This window comes from Chlorocebus sabaeus, chromosome 4 (assembly GCF_047675955.1).
Source record: "Chlorocebus sabaeus isolate Y175 chromosome 4, mChlSab1.0.hap1, whole genome shotgun sequence".
Classification (NCBI taxonomy): domain Eukaryota; kingdom Metazoa; phylum Chordata; class Mammalia; order Primates; family Cercopithecidae; genus Chlorocebus; species Chlorocebus sabaeus.
In genome coordinates, this window is record NC_132907.1 from 84,095,743 (window position 1) to 84,110,308 (window position 14,566).

General features: G+C 43.2%; 1 protein-coding gene and 1 long non-coding RNA gene across 4 annotated transcripts in view; one reads left to right on the plus strand and one right to left on the minus strand.

Moving 5' to 3' along the window:
* MARCHF6 (membrane associated ring-CH-type finger 6) overlaps positions 1-5,452 on the minus strand; it is an 82,859-nt gene extending 77,407 nt beyond the window's left edge. Inside the window, exon 1 of the mRNA XM_007961212.3 lies at positions 5,224-5,452. Coding sequence (XP_007959403.1) covers positions 5,224-5,242 — 19 coding nt within the window. The 5' untranslated portion in view covers positions 5,243-5,452. The remainder of the gene's footprint in view (positions 1-5,223) is intronic.
* On the plus strand, positions 4,749-14,293 carry LOC103215004 (uncharacterized). Of its 3 annotated transcripts, XR_012092816.1 has the most exons (5): positions 4,749-5,096; positions 6,619-6,781; positions 7,360-7,597; positions 10,243-10,290; positions 13,498-14,292. It is a non-coding gene; the product is annotated as an uncharacterized lncRNA (long non-coding RNA). The 3 variants fall into 3 exon arrangements; XR_005237382.2 differs by lacking the exon at positions 6,619-6,781 and having other exon boundaries at positions 13,498-14,293; XR_489949.3 differs by lacking the exon at positions 4,749-5,096 and having other exon boundaries at positions 5,511-6,781.
* The last annotated feature ends 273 nt before the right edge of the window (positions 14,294-14,566 follow it).

A 14,566-nucleotide genomic window follows, 5' to 3' on the forward strand; every position in this document is an offset into this window, starting at 1 on the left:
GTGGCACCTCATATGGATCCCATCATGTTAGTCAAAGTTTAAGGTACTGCACTAAATGCAATGAAAAACACAAGAGAATCCAGAGAATCCATACTTTTTACCGTATACAATTTACTGGAGAGATGAATGGCTCATGCAAAGGTGATTAGCCTCACAAGGTGTTTTAAGCAGATAGGATACTGGCAACACTTGAGCTCACCACAACAGCAACAGAAGGTGGCTATGAAATTATTACAGTAGCACAGTATGCACTAAGGTTAATTTCATGCAGTTAATGATTTAATATTGTATCTAAGTTTCTTTACATCTCTCAACTGTGAACGGTGCCATGTGCAGTCTCCATTACATGTTTGTATGTGTAAGTTTTGATAAATTTTAACATTTCATGACAGATTTGTATATACTTTATGATACTGAGCAAAACAGACTAGTATCTACATATATTTTATGCATTAATGACATAACTTTTTAACTTTCTCACTATTTCTAGACCACACAGTTCATCTGCAAGTTTTTTCAAATTGTTGCAAATCTCCAAAATTTTTTCCAATATATTAAAGAAAAAAATCCATGTGTAAGTGGACCCATGTAGTTCAGACCCATGTTGTTCAAGAGTCAACTGTACTTTAAATTATCTCTAGATTACTTAGAATAATTATAAATGTTATGTAGTCATCATACTGTATTGTTTAGGGAATAACGACAAGAGAAAAAGTCTGTACATGTTCACTACAGATGCAATCATCTATTTTTTTCCAAGTATTTTCCATCTGACATTGGATGAATCCATGGACGCAAAACCCAGATACAGAAGGCTGGCTGCATATCAAGACAATTTATGTCTCACCTCAGCTCAAAACCCTCCCATAGGTCCCTATCTCACTAAAGTAAAAGTCAGTGAAGTCCTACATGCTCACTCCCCATTGGCTCCATGATCTCTCTGACCTCATATTATACTTACTCTTCTCCCAACTCTTACTCCATTACAGCAACACTGCTCTCCTGGTTATTTTTTGAACACTCTAGGCATGCTCCCATCTTAAGAGACTTCACACAGGCTATATTCCCTCTGCCTGGAACGCTCTGCCCAGAGTATCTGCAGGGCTAACTCCTTCTCCTTTGCCCCTTCTCAGTGAGGCCTTCCTTTACTGCTATATTTAAAACTGCAACACCTAGTGAGCCAAGATCACGACACTGCACTCCAGCCTGGGTGACAGAGCAAGACTCCGTCTCAAAAAAAAAAAAAAAAAAAAAAAAAAAAAAAACCAACGCGACCCTTGCCCTCATATCCTGGCACTTCTTATTCCCTCCCAATTCACTGTTCTCCACAGCATTTATAGCCTTCCAGTTATGCCATATAATTTATTACATGTTTATTTTGTCTTAAGCTAATAACTATAATGTAAGCTCTATGAAAGAAAGGATTTTCTCTATATTGCTCCTTGCCTAGCCCAAATGCATCAAATAGTGCCTGGCTCATAACAGGTCCTCAATAAGCATTTAACAAATAAATGCATGTACACTTGGTCACAAACATGCCAAAACAGTGAAAGGTGATGTATGGTAAGAAACATGCAGCAGACATCTCTGGAAACAAAGACGACCATGTGGTTCTAGAAAGAGAGTAACTAGCTGTCTGATTCTGACAACTTTCTATCCTTTTAACTCATTTCTTCCAAATTTAAGTGACCTCAAACCATAATACTCTTTAGCTTCACACTTTTCAAATGAATATGTTCCATAAAGCATAAAGAACAACTGCTTTGGTATTCCATAAAAAAATTACTAAGAATTTGTATTATGTTCTGCTAATACAAACGGTAATTTAGCAAAATAGAAAAAAAAAAAAGTCAGCTTTATATTACTGAGCCGAAATGTGGGCATTCTATGACAAAATAATATTATCTTTGAGAACTTCACATCAACACTTGCAACATCCATTCCAATATTGTACTGCTTTTCCTTTAAAAAAAAAAAAAAAAGTATATCCTTGAGCAAAGGATAGATTTTTCTGTGAAACTGAGAAGTCTCAGTGCATTGCAGGATCAGACTCCTAACCCATAAAATGAGGAGGGCAAACGTCTAAGGTCTCCTACAGCTCTGAAGTTTAAAAATGTGCGGATGGATAGCAATTGACATAACACATCTGCACTCATACAAATAACATATACACAGTAAGAATGATTCATCCATCCCTGTATCATGAGAATGGATTATGAACCTGTTGATTTTACAAAAATTTAATACTGAAGACACTTAAGAGATCTTTAAAATCTAGCAAACAATTAGTATGAAAGGGCCACGTCAGAACTGAGTATTACTACAAATGCATAACATTCTGAGCATTAGACTATCATATATGGTACCATCAGAGGCAAGCAACGTGCTATTTTTAAAAGGGAAGAGCTACACACTATATGCGCATGGTTGGTGTCTTTGTAACATTATTCTTAATCTCTTTGCGCGGAATATTAAAATATATTTTTAAAGGACAGAGAACCGGCCAGGAACGGTGGCTTATGCCCATAATTCCAGCATTTTGGGAGGCTGAGGCAGGCAGATCACCTGAGGTCAGGAGTTCGAGACCAGTCTGGCCAACATGGCAAAACCCCATCTCTACTAAAGATACAAAAATTAGCAGGGAGACGTGGCACGCTCCTGTAATCCCAGTTACTCAGGAGTCTGAGACAGAAGAATTGCTTGAACCCAGGAAGTGGAAGTTGCAGTGAGCTGACATCACACCACTGCACTCCAGCCTGGGCGACAGAGCAAGACTCCGTCTCAGAAAACAAAAAATAAATAAATAAAAAACAGAACCACAACAGCATTAGTGTTTTCAAAAGTAGGTGATACTGATTTTTTTTCAATTTAGTTTTATGTTTGGCCATATTTTGAATATCTCCTACCAAAAAATACCAGATTTTAAAAACCTAAGTTGCATTTTTTAAAGAAATAATCTATAATAACTGATTTCGCAAATAGAACATTTATTAGTTTTTTGGCATCTTCACGCTATTATTTTTAATCCTCTATAACCTTCCCTTTTCCTTTAAGTGTTATTTCAACTTAAATTTTATTGTAAAAATGTCAGAAGACTTCCAAATTTTGCAAAAGCAGGCATGAGAATATAGCACTAAAATTCACTTGCATTTCATGACTAATAATTTCATAAAATAAAGCAAAATAAAATTTTCGCCAAATTATAAAAATGATCCATCCTATAGAGGGAGTGACAAAAATAAATTCCAACATTGGACATTTAGTATCCACTTATAAATAAATATCTAATTTAAGTGCAGAGTCTGACAGACATGAGCTTGAATCGTGCCTCTGCCATTTACTACCTGTATTATCTTGGACAAGTTACTTAATCATACTAACCATCAGTTCCCTCATCTGTAAAATGAAAATGCCGCCTACTTAACGATGTTGACAGAATTAAATGAAAAGTATATAAAGTGCTTAGTAAAGCATATTCTACCCCTTGAGTCTTCAGCACATGTTATTTTAACAGGGAACAGTGTTCAACAAATAAATGTCATGTATACCTTATCCTGATTATAATTTTACAGGAGAAAAAATATATTTAAGTACTAGAAGTACAATGAAAATATTTCATGATTCCATACGTGCTTCGGGCGCAATTCCTGAATTACCATAGGTTACTGTCACACCATAAAAGTATGCAAGTAGCAATGCCCAGGCCAAAAGAATGAGAATTGAATATAATACGTCCGTACTTATCCTGTGATAAATGCATGCCTTAGTAGATTTATTCATTAAAACTTGAATCTGAAAGGATGTGAAACCTACATAGATGGAAATTTTACACACAAGGACCACCTGTCAAAAAGAAATAGTTCCCAACCTTCAGCAGTTTCGCTTTACTATTTTTTCCAAAGGCGTCTCCAGTGGCGATTAGCTACACTCAGTGTATATAACAAACATACTGTGGCATAATGAAAGGGAAATTATTTGCCATCAGAATGCCTACATTCAAATCTGTCTCTTACTACCTGTGTAAAGCTTCGACAAGCTATTAAAACAACGAAGCCTACATTTCCACATCTATAAAAGATAATACCTACCTATTCCACAGGCCTTTTACGAAGATCAAACGCGAATGTACAGCAAGTGCCACATGTTATAGTTGAGGTTTTTATTAAAGGCAAGACTTCTTTTAAAAAAGTAAGTCGTTATCAACTCATTACAGAGATAATATCAAACTTTTTTCACTCATTACTGCACTCCATGACGGCGTCTGATAATTCATTTTCATTTAAAATTGCCAAAATCACAACCTACAAGGTTGAAAGACGCTTATACCCCCATAAATATACCTAAAGTAGAAAAGCATTTGCACCGATAACCGGAACATCAAAAAAGGCAGAATAATTTAGTAATTTCCTCTATAAACTCACCACTCATTTAAAAACACAGCTGATTAAAAATAATTTACTACCTTCAGTGGGTAAGAAGATGCGCTTGAAGAGACATAAGGTGTGGACGTTTATATCTTAGGTATTCATTGTAGAAGGGTCAGTTTGTTCAAAGTAACCGTATCCAACACGCAATCGCAAAACAAAACCAAGAGAACCCTGCTTATAGGTGTCAAGGATTTAAAACCAAATGGATCGCAACAAAAGAGCCTCTCCCTCCGTTTAGTAAACAGATTCTCGAGCTGCAGGCTAGCCGAGGACCGGGCTTTTCAATAGGGGTCAGCTCACTTCACTCGGCAGTCACCTGGCGGGGTATTTTTCGCGAAGTTTCAAAGTCAACAAAGAAGTTCTGTGGCGAAGGGGTAGGGCCTGGCGAGCAATAGGCAGAAGGACGTAAAGACAGACAAAACCCAGTGGGGGAAGGGTGCGGAAAACGCCCCCGGACGGCAGCGCCAGCGACAACGGCCCCCTCTTCTGGGCCAGCGCGCGACGGCGGGGACGAGGGAGGCCACGCCGGCCCGGAGCAGCCCCGACGCCCCAGGACCCGGGCCCGGGCCCGGCCCGGCAGGGTCCCCGCCCCCCTCGGCGGCGCGGGCGGGAAACGGCTGGGGGCGCGTAGAGGGTCACCTTCTGCTCCCCGGACCAGAGGCCCCGCGGGTGGGTAAACGGCCCAGGCGCCCGCCCCGCCGCGCTCCAGCCGCCCACCTCGAGCGCCGCGGACCTGGCCGGGGCACGAACCCGGGAGCCGACGCAAGGGCTCGGGCGCCGCGCGTCGCCGACTTACCTTCCTCCGCGGTGTCCATCTTGTCTGGGGGGGGTGGCGGTGACGCAGCCACGAGCTCCCGCGGCCGGGCGGGGAAAGAGGGAGGGGAGGAGGAGGAGGGAGCCGGGCCCGGGCAGGTGCGTGCGCTCAGGTGCGAGAGAGGAAGCGAGAGGAAGGAGAGGGGAGAGGGAGAGGGAGAGAGGCTGACAGAAAGCGAACCACACGGGAGGGGGAGGGGCGGGAACACCTAGGGGCGAGGCCTGGGCGGGGCACCGAGGCGGAAGGGGCGGGAGCTCCCCAACGACAGACAGTGTCACTTCCGGCGGCCGCGGTGCGCACGCTCGGTTGTCGGCTAAGGCGGGGAAGCACCTTTTTCGGGGGCGCGGTGAATCACCGCGTGCGCTGGGCCACCTGGGATAGTCGCGGAGAATGCGCCGGACAGCGGGGCCGAAACCTAATCAGTAGCTGAGCTTTGGTGACCGCTTCTGGAGGGGCGCAGAGCGGTGGGAAGAGGCCGCGAGAACCTAGCGCCCGCCCCAGCCGACGTGCGAGACAAAGGCCCCGGCGCGGGGCTCTTCGGGAGGCCGGGAGGTGCCTTGTGACAATGCGAGTCTGCCCTCCACGCTCCCGCACCGCGATGCCGAGGCCAAATGGTTAGAGTGGGCCCAGGCGTCAGCATTTCTGTTTGGCACCCGGGCAGTTGTGGTGCACGTTTTGAGGAACTACTAAAGCCTCACTGTGATGAAAAAGGCAAACGCTGACTTCACCAAAATTACTCCCAGGGAGACTTCTGCATTTGGCTGGAAGGACTATTTGAGTAAACCGCTGAGGCTGGGGGTTGAAACATAATCCTCCTTTAAGGGAGATCTGTTCTGATACCGAGTTAGGGACGCTTGTCTGCGCAGAGCTAAGGGAAAAATGGTCAAAGGCCAAGCTCTGTCCCCATCACCACGTCACCCTCCCTCACTGTAATCCTTGACTGTTTCTCTAAATGAAGAATTATTTAGAGAATACAAATTAGAAGGGCCGCCAAGTCAGAATTGCCTGAGCGGTAGCAGTCTTGCCAGCCTCGAAGAATGTTTAAACAATATGCAGATGACCTAGCACAAATAAAGAATGCTAGCAACCGCTGTTATGTGTGAGTGGTGGAATTGGGAGGGCCCCTCCCGCAATCTTCATCAAATAGAATAAGGTTTAGAATAAAAATAATGAAATACAGTTTTTCAAAAAGAGCAGCGCTTGACTAATGTTACTGATGTCAGTCATGTTACTCAAGGCAGGAAAGAACTCAAACTCTACATGATACGGACCCACTGATTTCAGGGGCTGGCCCTGATAATTAAGCAGACAGCCATTCTTTAAATTTGTTTTTTGTTGTTGTTTGCTTATGATTTTTTTTTTTCTTTTTTTGAGAAGGGGTCTCGCATCGTCACCCAGGCAGGAATGCAGTGGTGCGATAATGGCTTACTGCAGTCTCACTATATTGACCAGTATGATTTCGAACTCCTGTCTTCAAGCGATCTTTACGCCTTGGCCTCCTGAAGTGCTGGGGTTACAGACGTGTGCCGCTATGCCCTGCGTAAATATGTTTATATATTCTACCTCCCAAGAAACAATTTGAAGACAGCTCTTTCCCCAGCTCCCCTCCTTCCGATCCAACTCCAACAAGAGCTAACCCTCCCTGGAAGACCTGTAGCAGAACACTTGTTGGCCTGCTGAGACTAGGGGAAGAGATCAGGACGATCAGATCTATCATGTTATATGGCATAAGGGCGAAGGATTCTGAAAGAAAGACTGAGGTTTGCTGGAGGAAGTACTGGTAGTGCCAGGGGCAGGTACATGACCCTCAGAGCTGCAGAGCCAGGTTAGAATGAAGGGAATGTGTGTGTATGGGGGGCGTGGAGGGAGCCTTCCTTTTGTCTTTACATGCCTTCCCTTGTGATGTTCAAAGGAAAGTTAACCTTTTAACTAATTCTCCCTTCTGCATAGTAATTCCTTCTGGAATTGCCCTAACCTTTTCGCATTCAGACTTAGGCATTAAATATAGGAGTAATAAACCAACATTTGTTGAGTCCCCACTGTGAGTCAGGCACTGGTTCTCACAACAGCCCTTCCAATACATGAATCAGTCACACCTCTCTTGGTTGCCATTGACAGGAACTCAACTGCTAGGCAGAAGGGAGGAATGTACTGTTCATATGGGCAGACTCCAAGAAGGGGAGGGACTGCTGGGACTACTGGAACGAGAATGCCTCTCTGCCCCCATGCCTCAGCTCTGCCTCTCTCTCTGCACGTTGGCTTCATACTGTTGGACCGGCTTCCTCCATATGTCTGGAAACAAGGCCACTGACAGCTCCCAACATTTCATCTTCTGCCCCATCATCAGATAGGCGAGGTAAGGCTCATGATCTCTATCTAGTCCCAAGTTAAAAATTCTCAGGGAAGGATAGTTCATTGGTCCAGCTAGTTGCCTGCCCCTGAATCAAATGATTGTGCCAAAGATCTAGGATCTTTAAGAACGTGGACATTGTCATGTTCTTGTAACTGCCATGTTCAGGTAAGAACAATGGACACTACCTTGTGGAAGTGGAGAAAGACCGTCTCCCACAAGAAGGGGGAGGACAAAACAATAGATATCTATCAGTATTAGAGTTCTCATTGTCCAATCAAGAAAAATACCTTTTTTTTTTTTTTTTTTTTTTTTTTTTTTGAGACATTGTTACCCAGGCTGGAGTGCAGTGGCATGATCTTGCCTCATTGAAACAGTCCACCTGCCTGGCTTAAGTGATTCTCCCACCTCAGCCTCCCGAGTATAAAGTAGCTGGGATAACAGGCATATGATGTCCAGCTAATTTTTGTTTTTTGTGTGTTTGTTTGTTTGTTTGTTTTGGGTATAGATGGGGTTTCACCATGTTGCCCAGGCTAGTCTTGAACTCCTGGGCTCAAGCAATCCACCCACCGTGGCCTCCCAAAGTGCTGGGATTACAGATGTGAGCCATTGTGCCTGGCCAAGAAAGATACTTTATTAAAGACATAGTATACCCATGATTCCAGCCTGGGGTGGGTGTGTGTGTGTGTGTGTGTGTGTGTGTGTGTGTACTGTGCTGGGAGAATACTGTAGCGATGCTGGCTTTCCATACCCCAATAAGCAATGAGTAAGAGGCGAAGTGTAGGGGGACACAGTGTAATGTTTTTGAGTACTAACTTAACAAACTAAAAATGACAACTAACCAAACTCCTTATGATGTCCAATGAACATCCACAGCAATCCTGTGAAGTAAATATTATACACATTTTTTTTTTTTTTTTTTTTTGAGACAGAGTCTTGCTCTGTCGCCCAGGCTGGAGTGCAGTGGCATGATCTCAGCTCACTGCAACCTCTGCCTCCTGGGTTCTAGCAATTCTCTGTCTCAGCCTCCTGAGTAGCTGGGATTACAGGTACCCACCACCATGCTTGGTTAATTTTTGTATTTTTAGTAGAGATGGGGTTTCACTATCTTGGCCAAGCTGGTCTTGAACTCCTAACCTTGTGATCCACCCGCCTCGGCCTCCCAAAGTGCAGGGATTACAGGCATGAGCCACCCCACCCAGCCCAATTTTTTAAAAAATATATTCTTGGGACAGTTGAAATTGAAAAATTGAAACTTTAAATAGATTCTGTGAATGGTCTGTGAATGGCAAGGTTAACTTCTCGATTCCTCCTGTCTGGGGAAATGCCCACTATAGCATTTAGGGGTAATGTGGACTCAGGTCTGAAGCTTGTTCCCAAATGGTTCAGAAAAAGACTCATTGTGCGTGGGGTCAGGGAGGAGTTAACATTGGCGAATCTGGGTGAGGACAATGTGGAGATTGTCTTGCACTCTACTTGCAACTTTTCTGTGAGTTCGAAATTATTCTAAAATCATTTTTTAATTAAATTACTAGGTACCGATAGAACTCTAAAGCAATAGTTACCAAATTTGAGGGTGTCTCCATCATTGACACCTTTAACAATCTGATAAAATCTATGGATTTTGTTCCCAGAAAAAGTTGGTTAAACACAGAACATTGCCTGCAATTTCAGGGGGGTATATAGATGCCTTGAACTCCATGCATGAATCCTAGGTTAAAAGACCCTCTCATGTAAAGTATTGAGAAAAGTGGTGATGTTCTCTTCCCTTTCTAAGACTATGGCAGACTGGGTTTTTTAGACCAACAGTTGGAAATTCTATAGAAAAATATAGAGGGCCGGGCGCGGTGGCTCAAGCCTGTAATCCCAGCACTTTGGGAGGCCGAGACGGGCGGATCACGAGGTCAGGAGATCGAGACCATCCTGGCTAACACGGTGAAACCCCGTCTCTACTAAAAATACAAAAAACTAGCCGGGCGAGGTGGCGGGCGCCTGTAGTCCCAGCTACTCCGGAGGCTGAGGCAGGAGAATGACGTGAACCCGGGAGGCGGAGCTTGCAGTGAGCTGAGATCCGGCCACTGCAGTCCAGCCCGGGCTACAGAGCAAGACTCCGTCTCAAAAAAAAAAAAAAAAAAAAAAAAAAAAAAAAAAAAAAAAAGAAAAATATAGAAAACAGATTCTTTAAAGCACTGAAGGCCTGACAAAAATAGTAAGGTAACTACCAGACCAAAATCTTTTTTTGTTGTTGTTGTTGTTTTTGTTTTGAGATGGAGTCTCCCTCACTCTGCTGCCCAGGCTGGAGTGGTGTGATCTCTGCTCACTGCAACTTCTGCCTCCTGGGTTCAAGCAATTCTCCCGCCTCGGCCTCCTGAGTGGCTGGGATTACAGGCATGTGCCACCACACCTGACTAATTTTTGCATTTTTTGTGGAGACAGGGTTTCACCATGTTGGCCAGGCTGGTCTCAAACTCCTGACTTCAAATGATCCATCCGCCTCAGCCTCCCAAAGTGCTAGGATTACAGGCATGAGCCACCATGCCTGGCCTACTGGGCCAAAATCTAAGGACAGGAGAGAATACCAAAAAGTAAATGGAACATGAAGGCTGCTTTTGTTTTGCTGAACCAGACAAACTTGAACTTCTGTTTGACAGTTTCTAGCAGCAAGAAGGACGGCTGTCAAAGTCCAGAGCCTGCCCAAGGTAAGGCATCTGTTAAGGGACCTTCCACCAGGAGCCTTGCCCAAGACTCACACTGCTGCTATCTCGGAATGGTGAACCAAGTAAATCTGACTTCTGCTGGAAACTTCTAAGAAACTTATCTGAGCCTTATTTTTTAAAAGTTCCTGAAAATTTGTACCCGTGAATCAGCCCTGGCATAGACTGTACCCCAAATCCATACCCTAGTGATCAAATAATCTTAAGCAGTGAATTTAGTTTGAAGTAATCTTGGGCTGCTGGGATCCCCTAAGCACCTGGCAAAAGCAAACACAAATTCTCTGTGGAAGAATGTACCTGTATGCTACTCATTGTCCCTAGAAATTTATTTGTGGAGATTCTTTGACAGATAGATGTGTGTGTGTTGGTGTATATACAATACACACACACACTTCACATTTAGCACAAGAACTAACACGCAACAGGTAGCAGAAACCATCCACAAAGACCTCAGGTATGGAAGTTAGCAAACACAGATGATAAAGCTACTACACTATGACTATTTAAAAAAGAGTAATGAAACAATTTTATTTTAAAATCTCAATTTTTAAACTGGAATTACATCTTTTGCCACCATTTAAACATAAAATATAAAATTGTATTCATCGAGAAATGAGGATATGCAATGCATAATTTTTTAGGTTGCATGCAAGCAAAATCTTCAGAGAACTCTGCACTTTTCCATGGGCGAGGGCGTGGCTGTCCTTAGGCATGTGAGAGTCTGTGGCCTGTGGCTCCCCAATGGCAGAGGCCTCGTTTCATGTACCGATGTATCGCTGAGGCCAATACAGGGCTTGACACATAGTAGGGTGTCACTAAATTTTGGCTGAATGAGTAACTATGATTTTCCAGGAGATACTTTATGTCACTGAAATAGCAACATGTGTGTGAATGCTTTTCTTAGGAAAAGACAAATTCATACCATAGCTGAAAAATCAATCCAGTAACAACCATACGTTAGGGTTAGTGTGTCTATGCTCTTACATCGGGATTTCTTGGTTATAATGAATTCATTTTCAGTGCTTCATGCAGATATGCTCAACAGTGATATACACCAAGTTAAATAATCAAACTAGAGCACCATGTGTTTCTTATACAATATTCACATAAAAATACTTACAATTTAACCCAGATTGTCACTAAAATGAAGGCCTTGAAGACCAGCTGTTCTTTTCTCCAAACTTTTGTTATAAACATTTTGAAATATTCAGAAAAGTTAAAGGATTAATATAATGAACACCTGTATGCTCATTATATTCAACAATTGTTAATATTTAGCCATATTTATTTTAATGATATTCCTTTCTGTATCATTTGGAAATATTATATATTATGATTTCCAAATATGTGTAAGTTCATATATATAGTTCGTGTGTGTGTGTGTGTATATATATAGTTTTCTTTTGAGACAGTTTCGCTCTGTCGCTCAGGCGGGAGTGCAATGGTGCAATCTCAGCTCACTGCCACCTCCGCCTCGCGGGCTCAAGTGCTTCTGGTGCCTCAGCCTCCCAAGTAGCTGGGATTACAGACGTGCACCACCATACCCAGCTAATTTTTGTACTTTTAGTAGAGATGGGGTTTCACCATGTTAGCTAGGCTGATCTCAAACTCTTCAGTTCAAGTGATCGTCCCACCTTGGCTTCTCAAAGTGCAGGGATTACAGGCACAAGCCACCAAGCCTGACCAAAATATATATATTTGAACATCTTTGCCCCTAAATACTTTAGCATGTATCTCCTAAGGTTAGAATAACCTCCTTGAAAACCATTTCCACACCATAATAATATATAGACTCTAAAGTTTCTCTAATTGTCCCAAGAATGACCTTTATAATTTTGTTAGTTTGTTTAACAAGGGTCCAATCTGGTTTCCTGTATTGCTACTGGTTTGGTCCCTACAGTCCATCTCCTTTAGTCTAGAATGGTCCCTGTACTTTTTGTTTTCCAATGACAATGCCTTTTGGAAGACCACAGAACAATTGTTTCATGCAATGAATGTCTTTCATGGTAGATTTATCTGATTGATTCCTGACTGGTGTCATTAGCTTGTTCCTTTAGCCCCTGTATTTCCTACAAACTAGAAGGTAGGCTTAGAGGCTTAATCTGATTCAAGTTAAACATGTTTTTGCAAGAATATTTGATAGATGATTATGTGTTTTTCTTTTCTCTCTCTCTCTCTCTTTTTTTTTGTGTGTGTGTGAGATGGAGTCTCGCTCTGTCTCCAGTCTGACTGCAGTCTGGCTGGAGTGCACTCCGCCTCCCGGGTTCATGCCATTCTCCTTCCTCAGCCTCCCGAGTAGCTGGGACTACAGGCGCCTGCCACCATGTCTGGCTAATTTCTTGTATTTTTAGTAGAGACAGGGTTTCACCATGTTAGCCAGGATGGTCTCGATCTCCTGACCTTGTGATCCGCCTGCCTTGGCCTCCCAAAGTTCTGGGATTACAGGCGTGAGCCACCGCGCGCGGCACCCCCTCTTTTTCTTTTTCTTTTTTTTTTTTTTTTTTTTTGAGATGGAGTCTCGCTCTGTTGCCTAGGCTGGAGTGCATTGGTGTGATCTTGGCTCACTGCAACCTCCGCCTCCCAGGTTCAGGCTATTCTCCTGCCTCACCCTCCCAAGCAGCTGGGATTACGGGCACACACTACCACGCCCAGCTAATTTTTGTAATTTTGTGTTTTGTATTTTTAGTATTTTAGTAGAGACAGGGTTTCACCATGTTGGTCAGGCTCGTCTTGAACTCCTGACTTCAAGTGATCCACTCATCTTGGCCTCCCAGAGTGCTGGGATTACAGGCGTGAGCCACCTCGCCTGGCTGGTTATGTGTTTTTCATGTTACAGTACATCAGGAGGCCAGAAAGTCAGGTTGTGCCATGATTCACATTCTGAGTTTGAGTACTTGGTTAAAGTGGTGGTTGCCAAGTCTCATCATTTAGTAAGTATTCTATGGAGTAAATCCTCAGATCCTTTCATTTTTATCTTATTCATTAAGCAGGAGAGCCAAATTTTAAAATGGTTCTTAAATTTGAAAGTGCATGTTATTTAAAACATTCTTGTTATTTATAAAGATAAGTTTATTTTACAAAACCTTCTAAGCTCTTTACCACAAAATTCTCCCATAATTTTTCCAGTAAGATAAAACGTGCTTTTTCTGTTTGTGTCAATCTCCAATTCTTTTCTTTTTTTTTTTTTCTTAGTGCAGTGGCATAGTCTCAGCTCACTGCAACCTTTGCCTCCTGGGTTCAAGCAAAGATTGGAATGATGCAACCACAGGCCAAGGAATGCTGGCAGCCACCAGAAGCTGAAGGACACAAGGAATGGATTCTCAGAGCCTCAGCAGGAAATGTGGCCCTGCCAACACCTTGATTTCAGACTTCTTAACTCCAGTACTGGAAGGGAATAAACATCTGTTGCTTTAAGCCTCCCAGTTTGTGATAATTTATTACAGCAGCCGTAGGAAGCAAATAAGGAGGGCCTATTTGGAGGAGGACACCAACCCAGCAGTGGGTTACGAACTATTCATGCTTACAGCTACCTCATTCATCACTAGTCTAGACTTCAGCATTGACTTCATCACCGAAAAGGCTGCAGCTGAGCCTAGAGTTTCAGACTTCTGTGCTGCGTATGGCTACAGTGATTCTTAGGCCAGCTCCCTAGGTGGCAGATGAGTATCTCTCTAATGGACAAGTCTCTTTAAATATACAGTAGGGGCTGGGTGGGGTGGCTCACACCTGTAATCCTAGCACTTTCGGAGGTTGAGGAGGGAGGATCACTGGAACCCAGGAGTTCAAGACCAGCCTTGCCAACATAGTGAAATCCTTCTCTACTAAAAAAATATAAAAATTAGCCAGGCATGGTGGTGCACACCTGTAATCCCAGCTCCTCAAGAGGCTGAAGTGGGAAAATCACTTGAACCTAGGAAGCAGAGGCTGCAGTGAGCCAACATTGTGCCACTACACTCCAACCTGGGCAACAGAGTGAGACTGTCTCAAAAATACATAAACAAATAAATAAATCTACTGCAGGCCCTCCCTGTTCGTGGGTTCTGCATCCATGGATTCATCCAACTGTGGATCAAGAATACGTTCATCTGCACTAAACATGTATCGACTTTTCTTCTTGTCTGTATTCCCTAAATGAAATAGTATGACAAGCCAAGCATAGTGGCTCACGCCTGTCATCACAGCACTTTGGGAGGCTGGGACAGGAGGATTGCTTGAGCCCCGGGAGTTTGAGACCAGCCTAAGCAACATAGACCCCATCTCT